Source organism: Sinocyclocheilus rhinocerous, unplaced genomic scaffold (assembly GCF_001515625.1).
Source record: "Sinocyclocheilus rhinocerous isolate Xijiao unplaced genomic scaffold, SAMN03320098_v1.1 scaffold768, whole genome shotgun sequence".
Classification (NCBI taxonomy): Eukaryota; Metazoa; Chordata; class Actinopteri; order Cypriniformes; family Cyprinidae; genus Sinocyclocheilus; species Sinocyclocheilus rhinocerous.
In genome coordinates, this window is record NW_015634483.1 from 655,985 (window position 1) to 675,535 (window position 19,551).

Sequence of the window (19,551 nt, forward strand, 5' to 3'; positions counted from 1 at the left end):
CATTTTGCAAATTATCTGCCAGTGGGGTAAGTAAAATATTCTTAAAACGAGTATTTTACTTACCCCACTGGCAGATAATTTTTCTTGTTTTTTGCAAAATGCACTTAATTTAGTTTTTTGACTTGTTTTAAGCAAAGACTAAATAATTTAGTTTTTTCCCCCTGGAAACAAGACTAATTTTTAGATATTTTGACTAGAAACAAGGCAAAAATACTAAGTAAGATAAGCCATTTTTTGCAGTGTGGCGATAATAAGGGCTGCTGAGTTTTGAAGCAATTGACACTTTTAGAGGGATTTGTGAGGAAGACCAAAGAGAAGAGAATTACAATAATCAATACGGGAAATGACAAGACTATAAACAAGAATAGCAGTAGTATGAGGGGTAGGGGAGGGGTGAAGGCGGTTAATATTATGTAGATGAAAATAAGCGGTCCGGGTGATTTTGGGTGTCATCCGCGTAACAGTGGAATAGGATGTCGTATTTATGAAAGATATTGCTAAGAGGAAGAAGGTAAATGATGAAAAGAAGGGGTCCCAGGACAGAGCCCTGAGGCACACCAGTGTTAACAGGGGAAGGTTGGGAACTAAAAAATTGTAACTGGACGAACTGAGTACGATCTGAAAGATAAGATTTAAACCAATCTAAAGGGGTGTGAGTGATGCCAATAGAGATTAGTCTATTGAGAAGGATGGTGTGAGAAATGGTGTCAAAGGCTGCACTTAGATCAAGGAGGATGAGAATAGTGACTAAACCAGAATCAGCTGCCATAAGGAGGTCATTAGTGATTTTTATAAGTGCTGTTTCTGTACTATGAAAGGGGCGGAAACCAGACTGGAATTGTTTGTACATGTTATTACAAGTTAGATGAGAGTGAAGTTGAGTAGCAACTATTTTTTCAAGGATTTTGGAAAGGAAGGGTAAATTGGAGATGGGACGGAAATTATTGAAATTATTAGGATCGTCACCAGATTTTTTCAATATTGGAGTAATGGCAGCAGTTTTCAGTATTCCAGTAGTGAGTGAAGAGCAAATGATAGCAAAAATGAGGGGAAACAGAGAGAGGAGGCAGACTTTAACCAAAACATTGGGAAGAGGGTCCAGCGAACAAGTGGAAGACTTTGACTTATGAATGAGAACTGAAATATCTGTGGCAGTGGGAAGCTGAAAAGCAGAAAATAAGTAAGATATTGGCCAGAAATCAGAGGAAGTGCTGAGGGAGGAGTTTGAACCTAGATGCTGGTGGATCTTATGTATTTTCTCATTAAAAAAGGACATCAAAGAGTTACAAAAGGCAGAGTAGACCACATATTTTATTGTTTGTTTATCTAACTGCAACAGAAGTCTCACATTGTGTTTTCAGGATAGTGAAGTTTAAAGGTTCAAAGAGTTTTATACACTTGCATTACTACCCTTGTGAAGTAGTGCACATAATTTCACTGAATGTGCACTTGGTAGTGTACTTTAAACCTTAAAAGAATATTTTTTTTAAAATGCACTTGAACATAATATAATCTAAGACAGATCTGACATCTGACCAAAGCAAAAATTGAAAACACAGTGTAACGTTTCACAAATACTGCTTACCCTACACGTTCTGTCATGATACAGATGGAATTGAAATTTGATGAGCCACAGGTGCAGTGATTTTCATCATGGGACATGCCCATGTTATGACCCATCTCATGAGCGATTGTGGATGCCAGGCCTAGTGAGTTCTGATTATGATCCTAAAAAATAACAACATATAACCATTTATGCAATTATACTATGCCTTTCAAGAAAGAATCTTTATTGTTCGAATATAGAAGATAATTTGCTACCAGAAAATCATCACTAACGCAGATCATAATTACCTGATTGACTCCCGCTGAGCTTTCAGCACACATTGCAAATTTGTTTGCCAGCCCAACTGTGTCATTCAAAAAATCAATTCCACTGGAAAGTGAAATCAATAAATAAAACAGAACAATAAAAGATTCATTATTAGTGTACTAATGTTTTTAACACTTTACAATATGCTTGCATTTGTTGACATCAGTTAATGCATAAGCTAACATTAAATAATGAGAAATATTTTTTACAGAATGTATTATTCTTAGTTAATGTTAGTTAATAAAAATATATTGTTCATTGCATGAACTAATGTTAACAGATACAACTTGATTATAAAAAAATGTAGAAGCACATGTTGCTATTAAATATTTTAAATAAATCCTTTAGCAGTATTGTTCATTGCTAATTCATAATGTAGTTAACTAATGACAACAAATAAGTAAAGTGTAGTAAAGTATATTGAAGTGGACTAGTTTCTGCTATAGTGTATTGAAGGTCTTAGTCATCCAGCAGAATAAATGGGTAACTAGGTCATACTCACGTCACAAACTGAGCGTTGTCATGTTTGACTCTTTTAAGCAGATTGCTCTTTCTCCACTCAATAAACCGACTGAGAGTGTCATCGGAACTCACACTGACCACAATCTGGTCGCGTTTCGTCCAGACCTCAAGACCAACCAGCATAACCCGGATATTAAGGGGTCGATACAACTGAGCAAAGAATAAAGTGTTCACTCTCTTGCATTTCCTTAAGACATTTATTAACTGATTTTCACATATCACACAAGTAAATACTATATTTGTAAGGTTAACTCTATTAAGATATATGATTAAGATATATGATATATGATCATATGAATATACCTTGTCAACATGATTTGCAACTTCCAGCATCCTGGGTCTGATTATGTCCATGTTAGACCCAAAGTTTCTGTACTATAAGAGAAAAACATAGCAATCATGTTTGTCTTTTTTTGGAAGTTTTTCCTTTTAGCTTTTGTATTGACCAGTAGTATTTGCCTCACTATGAAGAGAAGGCTTAAAAATATATTACTGTATTGAATGCTTCAGTATTATTTTAAATCTAATTTTCTTATTGTATTATATTCCATCAGATATTAGCGTAACCATCAGTCAGTGAAAAAACAATAACAGTTGACTGCTAATAACTACAAGTTTGTGAAAGCTTAAATTCGTACCTCAGTGTTATCCACCACAAGAAACAATTCCACATATCTTGGAGTGTGAAATCGCTTTGTTTTCTATGAGAATATATCAATGATTTAAAATCTATGCATAGTTTCTTTCATATGCAGAACAGTTGCTAGAATTGCGATGGAAATGTTATTACCCATCTGGTGGACTTTAAGGGGACAGCCACTGGTTTTTCATGGTCATAAATGGTAGAGCTTGGTTCACCACATGAGCTTCTCTTCCACCTCAGATGTTCATGCTTATAAAGTGCATGGTCTCCATCACTGTGGTTGGTCAGGGGCTCAATCAGGTATACTTGCTGTTTCACTCGAACAAAACCTCTATGGACAGATAACATAATGCTGCTTCTCAAGATCCTTCCTACAAATATGGAATCTAATACTTGTGCATTTCCATTAGAAAATGTATGAAAAGCATCTTGTAATGAACTTGATTTAAAAGGAGCATGCCATTGTCTCGAACCTGATTCCAGAACAGATTCCCACACTGACTGAGGAATCTTCCAAATCCTGAATATGGCCATGATAATAGCAATTGTCCTACAAATGACACACAATTGATTGATTTTTATTTTCTGTGCTTAACTGATCATATTATTTCCAGCTTAAATAAGGGAACTTCAGTCAGTCTGACATGACTTAAATGTTCTGAATACTAGCAAAAACTACACAATATGCGATATGCCCTATCCTGCAGGAATAGTATGGGACATATGCAAGTATGCTGTTCTGATCGTAGTTATTGATAAATTACAGTAAAATTTAAGTTACCTTTAAATTTGGATTACTGCTCACAATCAGTCCATCATCTTGATAGTATATTTCAGTGTAATTATGTCCAATGAGTTGCCTAAATTACAGTAAACATTTATTTAGGACCATTGTACTTAAGAGTACAATGGTGTATTTCATACTATTAAACATCAAAATGAAATGTACAGAAAGCTCCAAGATAAGACTTTGAAATACAATACACCCAAACACAACACTCACCTGTTCTTTTCCAAATGAATCACATGATTTTTCCCTCCAAAGAATAATTTATATGTGAGTCTATCAGGATAAGTGTCATGGCTTTGTGGACTTTTATCAGACTGTACCTGCAGAGGACTGATGTGTTAATCCACACATAAACAACACAACCCTATGGTTGCTTTTATCCTAAAACTACAAATATATAAAAAAAGTTTAATTCAGGCATATCTTGCTGCTGTAACAGTAAGATCCAGGTTGTAAATGGAGGTACCTTTCTGACACTCTGTCTTTTAGGTCTCACCACATCAAACCGCTCCACATGAGGTAATGTATGAATGCTCTCTGCCACGCATCCTGATGAAGAATCAAAAGATATTTTGATATTTCATAAATGCACTATCAATACCACCCACAAACGTTAGCAGCATTCTATAAAGATTAATAGGTTTCATAGTCCTAATTAAGGATCAACTTTACTGGCCACAAATTACCTTTAAACAGTGTCTGTATGTTACTGTATATTATACTACTCAAATCATGTTGTAAAAATCTTAAAATCTGATCTTCAAAATCTCTGCAGCACAAAAATATCAAAATGAATTGCAAGAGACTTTCCCTGATTTACTTTTTAAATACTTCCGTTAATTAACCTACTAGGGACATGGCCAGAGTACGAAAATTCTTGTATATTAAACATTTTCCCACATTTAAAATGAGGAAAAACAACAAGTAAATGTAATTAAAAGGACACAATAAAAAGTGACAAATATTAAAAATGCATTTTTCTATCAAATTAACCTAAAGAACAGAAAAGTTCCTCCATCACACTGTATAGCCTACTATTTTATGAGTATCCCATTCGCAGGAATGTAAATAAATATAAATAAATTCACAAACTAGAACGGTTAAATCTTTCAGCGCAAATATGCTTTATAATTACATGCATTAAGGAATAAAACATATTTCTACATAATTAAAGGAATATCATACATACCCCAAAGACAAAGACAGCAAAGTACATGAGTTGTGAAGGCAGAACACGGCATGATTACTGTGCGTTAGGGTTCATGTCTGGCGAACTACATGCCAAAAGATAAACTTGAGGTCCGCCCAAGTGGGCTGCATTTTTTCTTATCAGGACAAACGCAAAAACAGAAGAAATAGATAGAATGACCAATAGCATGGGACAGAAGTTTTGAAAAGGGCGGAGCTTAGAGACGTCACGAAGGATCGAAATAATTATTCTCGTAATCTAACAAATTTAACTGTTTATTTTTAAATTCTATTTCAATATACAGTTTCTCAGTGTTATTATGTAGGTGTAAATTGTTGTCCATACCGCTGCTAAAATAGATCCTCGTCGACGTTGTCACGTGGTAGCTATTAATTTTCTCAGCGCTGGTTTTAGGGAACCAATCACATTCGTTTGTGATTACACGATAAAGTGTTTTTAAATGGTTTTCTATCGGCCGCTGAGGTGAATTTTCATTTTTGTGTTAGGTTGCACTATTTGAAACTTATAGGATTAAGTATTTTTAATTTTTAGTGTACAAAACACGACCTGAGATTTGAATGCGGATCAACGGAGCAATCGGTGATCTGGGCCTCCCTCCGATGCCCCTGCATGAACACAGCGGTGTTTCCTACTTACCACCCAGCGGGACACACCGCAACATATCCCGTAATGACAGTGACTCATAACATTACAGGAAACACGTCACGTATTAAACCGTAGCTATGTTTAACATTTAGTTATAGCTTTAGAGTTCGTTTATTTCATACATATCTTCTCATAGTTGTATAATTGACGTTTATTGGACAGGCTACCGAATTTACAGCTGCAATACTGGAATTAAGGGTCAAATAAACCCAGATATCCTTCTGGACATTATAGTGACTCTTTCTTTCTTTCTTTCTTTCTTTCTTTAAAAATAAATGTCCCTAATAGAGGTTAAACACATATGAACTATGTGTATAATATTGACATTATCTGTTTTAATAATATAGTATTCCAATACATCATCACGTTATATAAACTGAAAAATTATCATCCTGCCTGAGTTTGCGCTTGACGAAAAACCTATTTCACTTGCATATCATAACCACTAGAGGACAGAAAGATCATAGAACACATAGACATATGTCTGCAATACTATAGGCTACATCACACAAAGATTATGTGTCTCATTCAGCCATAAAACCTCTTACATGCGTTGCACATTAATTCACAATGTACATGTATTTATTTAGTTAGTTTGCTAGACTTTTTATTTTGTCTCTTCTTGAAAACTTGCTTGATATTTTTTTGCTGTTTGCAAGACTGTTTAAGGATTCATATTTTGACATCTTTGAATGCTTGTTTTCTTAAGATCGCTGAAAATAACCAAACTTGGAAGAATAACAAATTGGGGCAGTGGTTGAGCAGTGTCCAAAATCATACTCTGTGAATGATGTGAAAAGCAAGATTATTGTTTGTGGGCCTGCTTTTTCATATACCATGCCAAAGAATCATTCAACAGTATAAAAATAAAAATAAAAATGTCAATGTACATAACCTGGTGTGGCACTGTACTTGAAAAGTAATGATTAGCTCCCTTAAATGTGAGATGAGTGTAGAAAGAGTCTTTACAAGAAATACATTTGTAAAATAACAGAAAGTAGTGGCAGCTCATTACCAGAACATTATCCATTAATTTTATGGACAGCTCTAAAACACAACACAATACAGTGTAAAATTCAAAATACAGGTAAAACACCTGTAAAAAAAAAAAAAACCCATTTTTTTAATATAGATTTAGCATTGTTATATTCATAAAAGTTACATTGCTTCAGCTATGAATTCTCGAGGAGCTAATTATACTGTTAATAGATGCTTTTTCAAAATGTTTTTTTATTAAATGTCCCTTTTAGTCAGTCTCTTTTCCAGAAGCTTGGATTTTTTTCAATTTCCTATTGCAATAATTATCATGAAATTGCAGCTGGCGTTCACAATGGTTGCTTGTGTGATTCTCTGACTCATTAAATGTAGAATGTGTCATCTTAATTTACACAAAGTTTTGCAATCAGAGACAAGTCTGTTTAACAAGCTGTAGAAGACAAATAGCCCTTTTTAAGGGGCAGTCCATCATATGCACAAATCCTGCTGATGTCAAAAATATAAACAATACATCATATTACGGCAGATGGAAGAGATCCTTTCAGAAGGTACAGTGAGTAATAAGTGTTCTCCCACAAGCTGAAGTATATTTTATTTCAGGTAGCTGCCAAAGCAGCATTTCTTATTTTCATTTACTATAAATTAATGCACTAAAAAACCTGAAAAACAAAACAAAAAAAACTATATATATATACACACAACAACAACAACAACAACAACAACAACAACAACAACAACAACAACAACAACAACAACAACAACAAAAATGACTATTTAACTAAAATTATAATGAAAATGCAAAATACAAAAATAAAAGCTAATTAAAACAAAACAAAAAAACTATAGTATCTCAGTAATGCTAAAAAACAAACAAAAAAACAATGGTGTTAGTGTTGGCATTGCTGTTCAGATGCTGTCACTAAGGCTTTTAGAGGTTCTTTTATACAATTTCAGACTGTATTGATCATCTTCTGTGGCACAGCTACAGAACTGTCACATAGGAAGTGTTTGTTCTCAGGCCTGTTTCACACTGCTCACAAAAGCAGTGTGAATTTATTTCACAGCCAGTATGTTAGCACTTTAGATCAGTGCTTCTTGACTGGTCTTACTTCAGGAGCCAGCTTTTACTTGAGCTATCAAGTGGCATACACAAAATTATTTATCTAACAAAAGTAAACAAAAAAACATATGACCCCTTTAATAGGCCTATAGCAGACTACTATATAAAATGCAAATAAATATCAGATGTCACACTGTATACGCTGATATTTAAATGCTTTATTTTATTATCAAAGTTCTGTAACTTTAATTGTGGGGTGCAAAACAATGCAATGCAATATGATTGAGAGATGTATCCCTACAAATAAACGTTCCTCAAAAGCCTGATATTTAGGCCTACATTTTAACATAATTTTTATACATGGATAATCAAGTAAACCTGCTTCCGTCTAGTAAATGTAGGCTACATCTTGAAATATTAATATCAATATAAAATGTATTCTTATTAAACATTACGCGTACATGTTTCACAATTTTTAATCTTCCTTGCCTTTGCTGGCTCATTTTAAATCTTCCTGCTGTTTTTCGCTACTCGAATTAGGTCTATCGTCCGATTTTGTCTGAATTTATCTCCGATGTTTTTAGGAACGGAGTCGCAAATAAGTTACCAAACAGGTTTCCCCTCAGCATTTACTCGTTCCCATGCTCTAGCCAGACTATCCTGAAATATAGAGCGTTATTTGAGGGTCAGAAACAAAGGCTTTTATTGCTGATTTGAAATATGTTGAAATGTGAGCAAACATTTAGGGCAATACCGCCACCTAGTGGACTTTTTCCATATTAAATGTTTTTTCCCCTAAATAATTTCTATTAATTATTTTTGCACCTGCGTTGTTTCTAAAATTACTTGCAGTTGCATGGTTCTCTTGTCACCCAAAGTTTTTTTCTTTTTGGACAGGGTATCCTAAAATTGATGATACTAGGAAACTATGGGTAGTTTATACTACTGTATAAACCAAAATAATGTCTCCAGGTAGGCTAGGCTAAATTTTATCAACATTGTTTACCTTCCTCAAATGGTCATTTCTGGCTTGCCTTGCTCATCCAAAAAAACTATACAGCGAGATGATATATTTGAGAATACTTCCTGATTTGCTAGTCATGTGGTGTGTTATGGAGACTAGGGTTTTGGGAGTCTTTTCCCATCTTGGCCTAGGCCCCGTGTGCCTGACAGCGGTATTAAAAGGACATCAAATTCTCCACAGATGGGCAAAGACTTCCAAAGCTGCAGCCTTGAGGATTTAGGCTACAAACCAGAGAAGTTATACTTCTGTTGCCTCTCCTGAAAACATATACGGAAACTCACACACACGGTCACACAAAGTACTGTAATGTAAAATATAATTCACCAGTATCATTACATTTTCTTTTCACCGCATGAGAGAATAAAAACCATTTTCCTTCTCTTGTTAGTATTTTTGCTAAAACCTTACACAGGGCAGTATTATGGTACAGCTCATATGAGCAGATATGGTACACTCAACATACGGACTTTAAATCAATATAAAATATATAAAAAATAAAAATAAAAAATAAAAAGTTACATTTCTATGAAGTGTGTATTAAATTTTGTAGCCAGCAAACATTACTTTTTTTCAATTCCTTTTGAATTTACTACTACCAATCATTCTTAAGAAAAACGTAGTTGCAGGTATCATATCAATTAAATAAAAGGCCACTTAAATGTTACGGTCCATGTGGAGAGATGAGGTGAGGACTCAGATGCAGTAAATGGGCTCTTTATTAATGATAAAAAAAACAAAACAAAAGCTACCCCGAGGGGGAAAACAGGCAGGAAGGCCAGAACAAGGAGCACACAGAAACATCCGACAAAACGAAACCGCACAGGACTGCAAACAGGGAGACTAAGTAGGGCAGGTAATGAGGGAGACACAGGTGGAATAACTTGAACCATAATGAGGTAACAAGATGAGCGGGGTCAGACAATCTACAGGAGAAAGCACATGGCACCAAACCAACACGACACAAGCCATGTGCTTACACAAGCACAGTGTCCTCTGGTGGCCATCCTGGGCACACCAGCTGAAGACAGTGACAGAACCCCCCTCTCGAAGGAGCAGATTCCAGACGTTCCACAGTCCGAGGCACAAAACAAGAGTCCAGGAGGGAGGTGGAGAGGCGGAACAGGGGGAGGGATGGTGGGCCAGGCCCGTGGAGCGGAGGAGGGCCTGGAGACTGTGGCAGAACGAGAGGCCAAGGTGGGGCCGGCAGAGCGGGAGGCCAAGGCAGAGCACTGCCCACCAGGGTGGAGCAGATGGAGAGGAGAACCACCACTTGAGAGGAGCTGAAGTGGATGCCCCCGCCTCAGGAGGTTCTGTAGCAGAAGCCACCACCTCAGGAGGAACTGGAGCAGGCTCTGAAGGTTCTTGGAATGGAGCAGATTCATGAGTGGGCTCTGAAGGCTCCCGGACTGGAGCAGGCTCTGGAGTGGGCTCTGAAGGTTCCCGGACTGGGGCTGGCTCTGAAGCAGCCCATGCATGCAGAACAGTCATGAGGTGAAAAGCTAAGACAGCCTTCTTGACTATGGCAGCAGCAGCGAAATCGGGCGGGTCTGTAGCAGCCTCTGTGGCAGAGACAAGGAGAGTGGGTTGCTCAGTGACAGCCTCGGTGGCAACAGCAGTGAGCGAGTGGCTCTGTGGCAGCCTCCATGGAGGAAACAAGAAGAGCGGGCTGCTTAGTGACGGCCTTCGTGGCAGCAAAAGTGAGAGGGGGCTGTTCTGTGGCAGGCTGTTGTGGAGCGGGTTGCTCAGGGACAGCCTCTGTGGCAACAGCAGTGAGAGCGAGCAGCTCTGTGGCAGCCTCCATGGAGGAAACAAGGAGAGCGGGCTGCTCAGTGACGGCCTTCGTGGCAGCAGAAGTGAGGGGTCTGTTCTGTGGCAAGCTGTTTTGGAGCAGCTGGCTCAGGGGCTTCTGGGACCACCGGACTTGGGACCACCAGAGTCAGGTCATCCAGGACCACCAAACTCCAGTCCTCCAGGACCACCAGACTTGGGACCCCCAGAGTTAGGTCCTCCAGGACCACCGGACTAGTTGCCACAACAGAGATGCCAGCTGCTCACACTGACATCAGGGGTGGGTCCGCCAAACTGGAAGCCAGTCTTGAAAGCCTTGGGCCCACCTCAATGGCTTCATGCAGCACATTCATGATACCCGGGAACACTGACATGGGATCCATGATGGCTGAAGCCTCCGGCATGGCACTTGTGACGGCAGGAGACTCTGGCATGGCAGCCATCTTGTGAAGAGGCTCTGGTGCGGCGGCCATGACGAGATGGTCTCTTGAGTGGCAGCCATGTTGTGATCAGGCACCACTTGTTGCAGTGCTGGCTGCCTCCCACTGCGGACGAGAAACTCCACAAACCTGTCAAAGGACAAATGTTCAGAACCTAACATCCTCCAATGACTAATGGGCTTATCTAGAGCCTCCAGGACCACCGGACTAGTTACCACAACAGAGATGCCAGCTGCTCACACTGACATCAGGGGTGGGTCCGCCAAACTGGAAGCCAGTCTTGAAAGCCTTGGGCCCACCTCAATGGCTTCATGCAGCACATTCATGATACCCGGGAACACTGACATGGGATCCATGATGGCTGAAGCCTCCGGCATGGCACTTGTGACGGCAGGAGACTCTGGCATGGCAGCCATCTTGTGAAGAGGCTCTGGTGCGGCGGCCATGACGAGATGGTCTCTTGAGTGGCAGCCATGTTGTGATCAGGCACCACTTGTTGCAGTGCTGGCTGCCTCCCACTGCGGACGAGAAACTCCACAAACCTGTCAAAGGACAAATGTTCAGAACCTAACATCCTCCAATGACTAATGGGCTTATCTAGAGCAATGTTAAACAAGTCTTTCAGAGCGGAGTCATTGTAGCCCAGCCCTTCCACAGCACTCCTAAACACCAAGCCATGTTGTGATCAGGCACCACTTTTTGCAGTGCTGGCTGCCTCCCACTGCGGACGAGAAACTCCACAAACCTGTCAAAGTACAAATGTTCAGAACCTAACATCCTCCAATGACTAATGGGCTTATCTAGAGCAATGTTAAACAAGTCTTTCAGAGCGGAGTCATTGTAGCCCAGCCCTTCCACAGCACTCCTAAACACCAGGGCAAACTCCCTCAGGTCAGTTCCTTGTTGACGGAGGGAGCTCAAGGCGGTTACCTGGAGAATGTGTTGGTAAAGGGGGCTGTTGGCAGTGGAGGCTGGTAGATCGTGTGAGCTCATTCTCTGCTGAGTCCTCATGTCAATGCTGTTTCGTTCTGTCACGGTCCGTGTGGAGAGATGAGGCGAGGACTCAAAGATACAGTAAATGGGCTCTTTATTAATAACAAAAATAACCCCCCCAAAAAAACCTACCCCAAGGAGAAAACCAGGCAGGACGGTCAGAACAAAGAGCACACAGACACATCTGACCACATATGACAAATAACAAAACAGCACAGAACTACAAACACAGGGAGACTAAGTAGGGCAAGTAATGAGGGAGACACAGGTGGAATAACTGTAACAATAATGAGGTAACAAGATGGGCGGGGTCAGACATTCGACAGGAGAAAGCACATGGCACCAAACAAACACGACACAAGCCATATGCTTACACAAACACACAGTGTCCTCTGGTGGCCATCCTGGGCACACCAGCTGAAGACTGTGACAAAATGTACTTAAAGGGATAGTTCACCCAAAAAATAAAATTCTGTCATCATTTACCCACCCTCAAGTTGTTTCAGACCTGTGAATTTTTTTATTCTGTTGAACACAAAAGAAGATATTTTGAAGGATGTTGGTAACCAAACAATATTTTTTCCATGCTATAGGAGTCAAAGGCTACCAGCAACTGTTTGAAGTTCACACATTTTGAAATAAAGCACATATATTTAATTATAATTTTAACTGTAATAGTCTATATTATTCAATATTACATTTAAAGTTATATTTTTATAAATTGTATAATTATATCGATATATTTTAACTGTACTAAACTGCAATTTCATCATTACAAATGTGTATATGACATACATATATGACATACATCTAGAAATGACATTCTGCTAAGTATATTTTTAAGTTAATATATTTATATCTCAAAGATAGTAGAATTATGAAATTACATATAAAGATGTACTAAAGTTCTACTTAAGTGGGTCAAAAAAAGCACTCTAAAGTTCTAATTTCTAAAACTAATTACACTTAATATAAATTTAAATGATAACACATTCCATTTAATGCGATGTACATGTAGTCAAGTGTCTGAAAACATTACTTTTAATTCTGTTAAAGTGTATTATTTCCATAATAAGTATTCTTTTTCAAAGTATGGTACAGTCTTTTTCACAAGGGTATATAGTAAGACGGACAGCTGAAATTGCTTCTGTGTCTTAAAATGCCTCAAGAGCACGAATTCAAAACAAGAGTTTTGCCCTCTATTTCAAAAAATCCCCATCATTTCATTTACCAAGCCAACAAAATTAAATGTGCCCCATCAATGACCCACTCATCTTTACCCTTCTATTGCACTGACTGTGAATCCAGGATGACAAACATATTGTATGCTACAGAAAAACCACATTACAAATTCAAATGTCTCTGACACTGGACCAGGACTGCAGCGTTTGCAATGCTGTATAACATTCATCTGTTTCTGCTTCATTGATGAGTAAATTCATGAGTCTGAGTCATTCCATTTCAGATTTGAAATTTATACAGTTTCATTTCAGCTTCTCACTATTGAGAGGAGGCAGTGAATGTTTTATTGTGCTAGTTCTTTACATGGCCTGACACATTACGGACCCTATTTGTTCTAAAATTAGAACGCGGAAGAAATTATTGCACTGATGAAAGAATCATTCATTTGTATTAAAAAGCATTTCAGTGGGAATAGAGCTCAGTATTTCTGGGAATTAATTTCTTGGCAAAATAAACTTTGTGAACCTTTAAAGTATAAAACGAAGTGAAGTATTCAGGTCAAAAATAAAGCTAACTTGTAATATATTCAGCAGGCAAAGGCATAATAACATAATTTGAATAAACATTGCACAAAATAATCATGTGCAATTATGTTAATGTGCCTGACTTTTACTATTAAACTCACATTTATATGCAAATCTACTCCTTTGTGTCATAAACCTCATTCTCCTGCTTCTGTGCAGCTCTTTGCAAATGATTCCAGCTCTGTTATGGTTGATTACAACTCTCAGGTTAAATTATCATAAACTATGCTCCTCTTTTTTGACTTAATAACTCTTAAGTCCCATGTTTAGACACCGTTTCCAATTGTGATTGTTGTAATAATGCTGTGCAATTATCCTGGATAGATCCAGAAAATGGAAACGAAAATAAATGATAGAATAGAGGAAACACACTGTGACTTTCAAAATGGGGAAAGTTTGTGTGGGGACAAAGAGATCAAAATGCAGTCTGTTGTGAATATAGCTTTGGTATTGAAACAGACAAGCGCTGACAACAAATGACAGCAAAAAACACCACCACATTTTCATAAACAGCTGTCTGTCTGTCACTATGTTCTAAAACTGACCTGATCCTTAAAGTCACTGCATGCAATAAAATAAGACATTAGCAATTAATTACTGTTTTTTACATGTGGCAGATTCATAGCTGATGAGAATCCCAGAAAATATCATAGATATTTTAAGATGTTAGACTTGTTTATGATTTTTAAATCAACAATACGTAATACGTGAAAGGATATTATTTAGAGTAAAAAGCCCCTTGATCTTGGGCTGCTAAAGGACTCCTTGAAAAGACCCTCTCACGGGTCAAAATGCTCTCATGAATTCTCATGAGTTTATTTTTTTCTCAAAAAAATATATTGTTGTATATATTTGCATATTTTTTCATACCACTTTTGACCCTATCACAATAGCCTTTTTCCACCTTTATATTCCCATATGTAACATAAAAACAAACTTCTATTTCTTATTTCTGATCCTATTTCTATTTCAATTATTATTTCTCTTCACACCCCAAAAATGATTTGTGCAGTGTAGATGAATTGTGCTGAAAACTTACTAACATTTAAGCCACCCAAATGTAGATGAGTTTGTTTCTTTACTGGAACAGATTTGGAGAAATGTAGCATTGCATCACAATGGATCCATTGACTCACCAATGGATCCTCTGCAGTGGATGGGTGCCATCAGAATGAGAGTCCAAACAGCTGATAAAAACATCATAATAAGCCTCAAGTAAGCCACATGCCTCCAGTACATCTATTAATGTCTCATGAAGTGAAAAATGGTGTGTTTGTAATAAACAAATCCATCATTAAAACTTAACTTCAAACAAGTCCTCTGTCCACATTGCTTTCTCCAGTGAGAAAGTTGTCTCATCTGAATCAGATGAGAAATATGCACAGAACAAGTGCTGTTTACAAGCATAAACAGTCCAAAACAAATATTTTGGTGGATTTTGATGTGAGAGGACAACAGTGGAAGGACTTTTTCACTGGATGAAGCGTTATTATAGACAATTGACTTTTAAAGTGCATGGTGTTTTAAAGTTGATGGATTTGTTTCTTAGCTTTTCACTTCACAAGATATTACTTGATGCACTGGAGTCGCATGGATTTCTTGTGGAATATTATGATGTTTTTATCAGCTTTTTGAACTCTCTGACGGTACCCATCCACTGCAGAGGATCCATTGAAGAGCAATTGATGTAGTACAAAATTTTTCCAAATCTGTTGTGATGGAGAAACATACTCATCTATATCTTGGATGGCCTGAGGGTAAATAAATTTCCAGCAAATTTTCATTTTTGACGCCTTTCTCCATCGACTTTCTGTTCGCGGGTCATGAACCGGACACTATAGTTTTAATGATGGATCCCATGTTTTGTGCAAACTATTCCTTTAGTGTTGTTGTACCCTATATTTCCCTTTAGCTGGTTGCTATATTAATTAATGACAGATTAAATAAAGAGAGTTCAAAAGCCTTTCATGTTGTTTTTGAAGATCTTCATACAGAATCTTTCCTACAAACCTTTCATTCCATTTTAGGTGGACAATTAAACTGATCGAATATAAAAAGGACCTTTGAAGAGAACCCACTGGGTGGACTGACACATTCAATTAGCCTCAGCAGCTGGACTGAAGAGATACAAGGTAAGAAGCCCATTTCTTGTTTTACAGATGGATAGCTTTAGATGTCCAGATGAGAGAGAAAGAGTAACTGCAGCCAAAGTCTGATGAAAAAGCAAACTATAATTTATTGAGTATGCTCGCAGGTTTCTCCTCCATCCTCAAAATACAAAGCAGAATGTGGTAGTAAATGAACACCCACACTGAATAACAATGACTGTGGTTATTGCAGGAAATTTCGGATCATTCATAGACTGCCTATGAACATGAACAGCCTAAAATATTAAATATTGTGGCAATTATTCACTACATCAGGTGTGAATTATTAAGCTGCAGTAATTTCTTTAATAGACTTTAAATTACGCTTTTAAAGCCACACCAAATGACATGCTTTGTCACCGACGTTCCTTTTGCTTTGAAACAAGATTGAATTGTTGACGGCACAAGCTCTCTGAGGTTATTAACAGAGGCACTACATCCATTATGGCACTCATTTGTTTTCAGTGACCGACAGGAGCCCATTTGTGCTAGACATTCAGTTTAAATAAATGTAATCAAAGGACACTCTTGAGATCTTTTAAAGCAAAATAGAGGCCTTAGTCACTCTATTTTCCCTGCTATAAACAGTAAAAAATTTAAATTATGGTAATGCATTAGGGCTATTCAGCATGCTTGTGAGAGAAAAAAGAGCTAGTTTTGCTGTGCTTCGGATGAGCTTTGAAATTTGAACTGTTTTATCAAAAATGAGACAACACATTATACGAATGCAATGTTAAACATTTAAGCAGAATATTAAGAGAGACTATTATACATATCATGTTATCGACGATGTGTGCACATTTAAGCTTAAGTGGTGGCAACACTACGGATTGAAAATTAAATACTATGTTTATCTCAATAAAATGAGTCAAATGCAGAGCATTACACAGCTTATTTGGATATTTATAATAGTATCAGCATCTGAAGTGATGCTTATGTCAAATTTACAATAATCAGCACTCATTTGCAATGTATCTCTATGCTGATGTATCTTGCCTGCATTCATTTCTAAGCAAATTATGCACAGTCAATTTTCAGTTAATGAAGCGAAGCTGACATAGTTATAGTTTCTGAAATATAGCCAGCATGCTTGCACAGATCACAGAAAATCTTTTGCACTTGAGGATAATCTTAGAATGCCATTTGTCCAGATTACTGTGAAATTAATTTAATTGCACAGAAAATTGTGGAGATGTGTTTTTCAAAATCACAGGGTTACTATTCACTGAGAGAGTGTACATCTGTGCTCAATCTTAGTGACAACCAATTATCATCTGTATTAGTCACGCTAGTAGAATAAGGAAATTACCTAGAATAAATATATTAATCTCCAACCTTGAGTGACAGCAAACACTGGAACAAAAGCATTATGTTTTTATATAACTCTAATTTGTCATTAAATTTGTAATTTTCTTATAACTTCAGTTTACAGAAAGACTGTAAACATGGTGCGGTGATACAATCATAATGTATAGGAATATTTATGATTTAGAGCTCTTCAGATTTCTGCCGAGGAAAATTGGTGGGAATAACAGACAACCACACATCAGGACTAAAGCCTCTCAGCGGTACCATTAATCTTGACTTGAGCCACACGCTCTGGGTTTGTCCCCATAAATCGGACCACAATTTTTCACTCATATGATTTCAGAACAAGTCTGGTATTCATTTATTTAACTGAAAATAATAACAAAAGAAAACAACAAAATAGCCAAGATAAATTTACATTAATACTTAATAACTTTGATTAATAACTTTTTAAAACCTCTTTAATTTATTAACAATATTACATTATGCATTATAAGTCTAAGTCCACACTGGAAAAAAAAAAAGAGACATGCCAAATACTCTTCAAATTCAAATTATTCTGGAAATATTTGTAATGAAAAATGTCTTTAATTATAAAAAAGCAAATAATAAATAGATGCAAAATAGAAGCATGTTATTGTGTCGCAAAGAATCTTTAAGAAATATATATTTCGACTGAAATGTACATGAATTACTACTCTATTAAGCAGCATGTGATGTTTGATAATGACTTGTCAATGAAAGTTATTTATAAAGCATCACCCTATTAACATTTCCATCTTTGTTTGTAGTCTGTCTGTACATTCTCATGCTCCCCAAGTCAAATACTCTCACACACGGTCGTCGAAGACACGCTTTTACTTCTGGTCAGCTTGAAAACAGTGTAGCTCCTTGTTTCCGAAGCAAATCTCCTGGATGAGCCAGAGTTGCGCGGCTGGATTTTAGACGCGGAATTTCTAATTGAAGATTTATTGGTCAGACTCAAGACCGATGACATCTTCTCTCTGTAGCTTTCTCTGAACCTTTTGGCCGATCTGTACAAGTTTCCAACAAAACAGTAGCAGAGGGGATTGAGGGACGAGTTGGTGAGACCCAGCCATTGCGCAAAGGGTCTGCTCCGGAGAATCCAATGATGCTCAACGTTGCTCAGCTCGTCGTTTCGATCAGGAGAGCTGGGGATGTTGGAATCGATCCAGATGTCCACGGCGTAGAGTGGCAGCCAGGAGAAAGTGAAGAGCAGCACGAGCGCGAAGACCATTTTGGCGATCCTCTTGCGCGTTTTCTGGCGCGATGTCGAAGAGGTCAGAGCGAGCTGGTTGGGATCTGATATTGATGCTGTGCCTCCTCTACTCAGTTTCCAACCGGTCAGGAAGCAAATGATTAGGTTAAAGACCACCGGGAAGCCATACAACGCGCAGAAGAGTAAAAAGTTGTAACCCTGGCGCAGTTTGACTTTAGACCAGCTTTCCACGCACACCGTCACGGTGTGCAGCCCGTCTAGAAGGGAAAGCGTCTTAGTTGTGTTCATGAAAAATAACGGCAAACATAACGCAGATGACACGACCCACACCACAGCTATCATGCATATCATTCTGCTGGCCGTGAAGAAAGACCTGGCGTGCAGTGGACTGTGGACGCTGTAGTATCTGTTCAAACTGATCACGGCCAGACTCAGAACGCTTGCAGAGACTGACACCGCCTGAACGAACGGCACAGCTCGACACAGAAAGTCTCCAAACACCCAGGCGTTATACACCTGATGTCCTAAGTTAACCGGCATGCAGACACACACCACCATCATGTCGCACACCGCCAGGTTGACCAGGAGTCTCCTGGTGGCTGAAGCTCCAGACAAGCGATTCCTCCGGCGCGTCAGGGCCCACAGAGCCATGATATTCCCCACCAGGCCTGTCACGAAAGATATCACATACATCACCATTAAAACTATAGTGTCCGGTTCATGACCCGCGAACAGAAAGTCGACGGAGAAAGGCGTCAAATCACGCGTGGTCCAGTTCTTCTGGAGATGCTCCCAAAGAGAAAAGTTGTTTGGGAAGAAGCGTCCGAATGTGCTGTAAATGCTCGAGGTGTTCATGTTTCCTCTGTGTGCCATTTCATCTGACCATCCGCTTCTTGAGGATCTCCATAACGCCCCCACCCTCAGGAATATAATAAACGAGCAATGATTCACTGAAGAAAATTTCTCCAAATCTATCTATCTATCTATCTATCATAAATAGGCATACTTGGATATACCTTATGCATACTTTACCTCACATTTCACACACACACACACACACACACACACACACACACAGTATATATAAATAAAAATGGATTTTTGGA

The 19,551-nt window shown here is 38.1% G+C and overlaps 2 protein-coding genes across 2 annotated transcripts in view; both read right to left on the reverse strand.

The window, feature by feature from the left end:
• The window catches only part of LOC107745666 (zinc metalloproteinase-disintegrin-like crotastatin), an 11,468-nt gene extending 6,313 nt beyond the window's left edge, over nt 1–5,155 (reverse strand). The window contains exons 1-11 of the mRNA XM_016559591.1: nt 5,018–5,155; nt 4,295–4,377; nt 4,042–4,148; nt 3,820–3,898; nt 3,512–3,588; nt 3,186–3,369; nt 3,034–3,096; nt 2,699–2,770; nt 2,376–2,545; nt 1,855–1,936; nt 1,586–1,728 (exon numbers count right to left, since the gene is read on the reverse strand). Coding sequence (XP_016415077.1) covers nt 1,586–1,728; nt 1,855–1,936; nt 2,376–2,545; nt 2,699–2,770; nt 3,034–3,096; nt 3,186–3,369; nt 3,512–3,588; nt 3,820–3,898; nt 4,042–4,148; nt 4,295–4,377; nt 5,018–5,069 — 1,112 coding nt within the window. The 5' untranslated portion in view covers nt 5,070–5,155. The remainder of the gene's footprint in view (nt 1–1,585; nt 1,729–1,854; nt 1,937–2,375; nt 2,546–2,698; nt 2,771–3,033; nt 3,097–3,185; nt 3,370–3,511; nt 3,589–3,819; nt 3,899–4,041; nt 4,149–4,294; nt 4,378–5,017) is intronic.
• A 12,826-nt stretch (nt 5,156–17,981) lies between these two features.
• LOC107745680 (orexin receptor type 1-like) lies at nt 17,982–19,318 on the reverse strand. The gene has a single exon (XM_016559602.1). The coding sequence runs from the start codon at nt 19,316–19,318 to the stop codon at nt 18,026–18,028; it is 1,293 nt and encodes a 430-aa protein (XP_016415088.1). The 3' UTR covers nt 17,982–18,025.
• Between the last annotated feature and the right edge of the window lie 233 nt (nt 19,319–19,551).

What these genes read in the sequence shown, in the direction of transcription:
- LOC107745680 (XM_016559602.1), bottom strand. Translation starts at nt 19,318, where the DNA reads ATGGCACACAGAGGAAACATGAACACCTCGAGCATTTACAGCACATTC.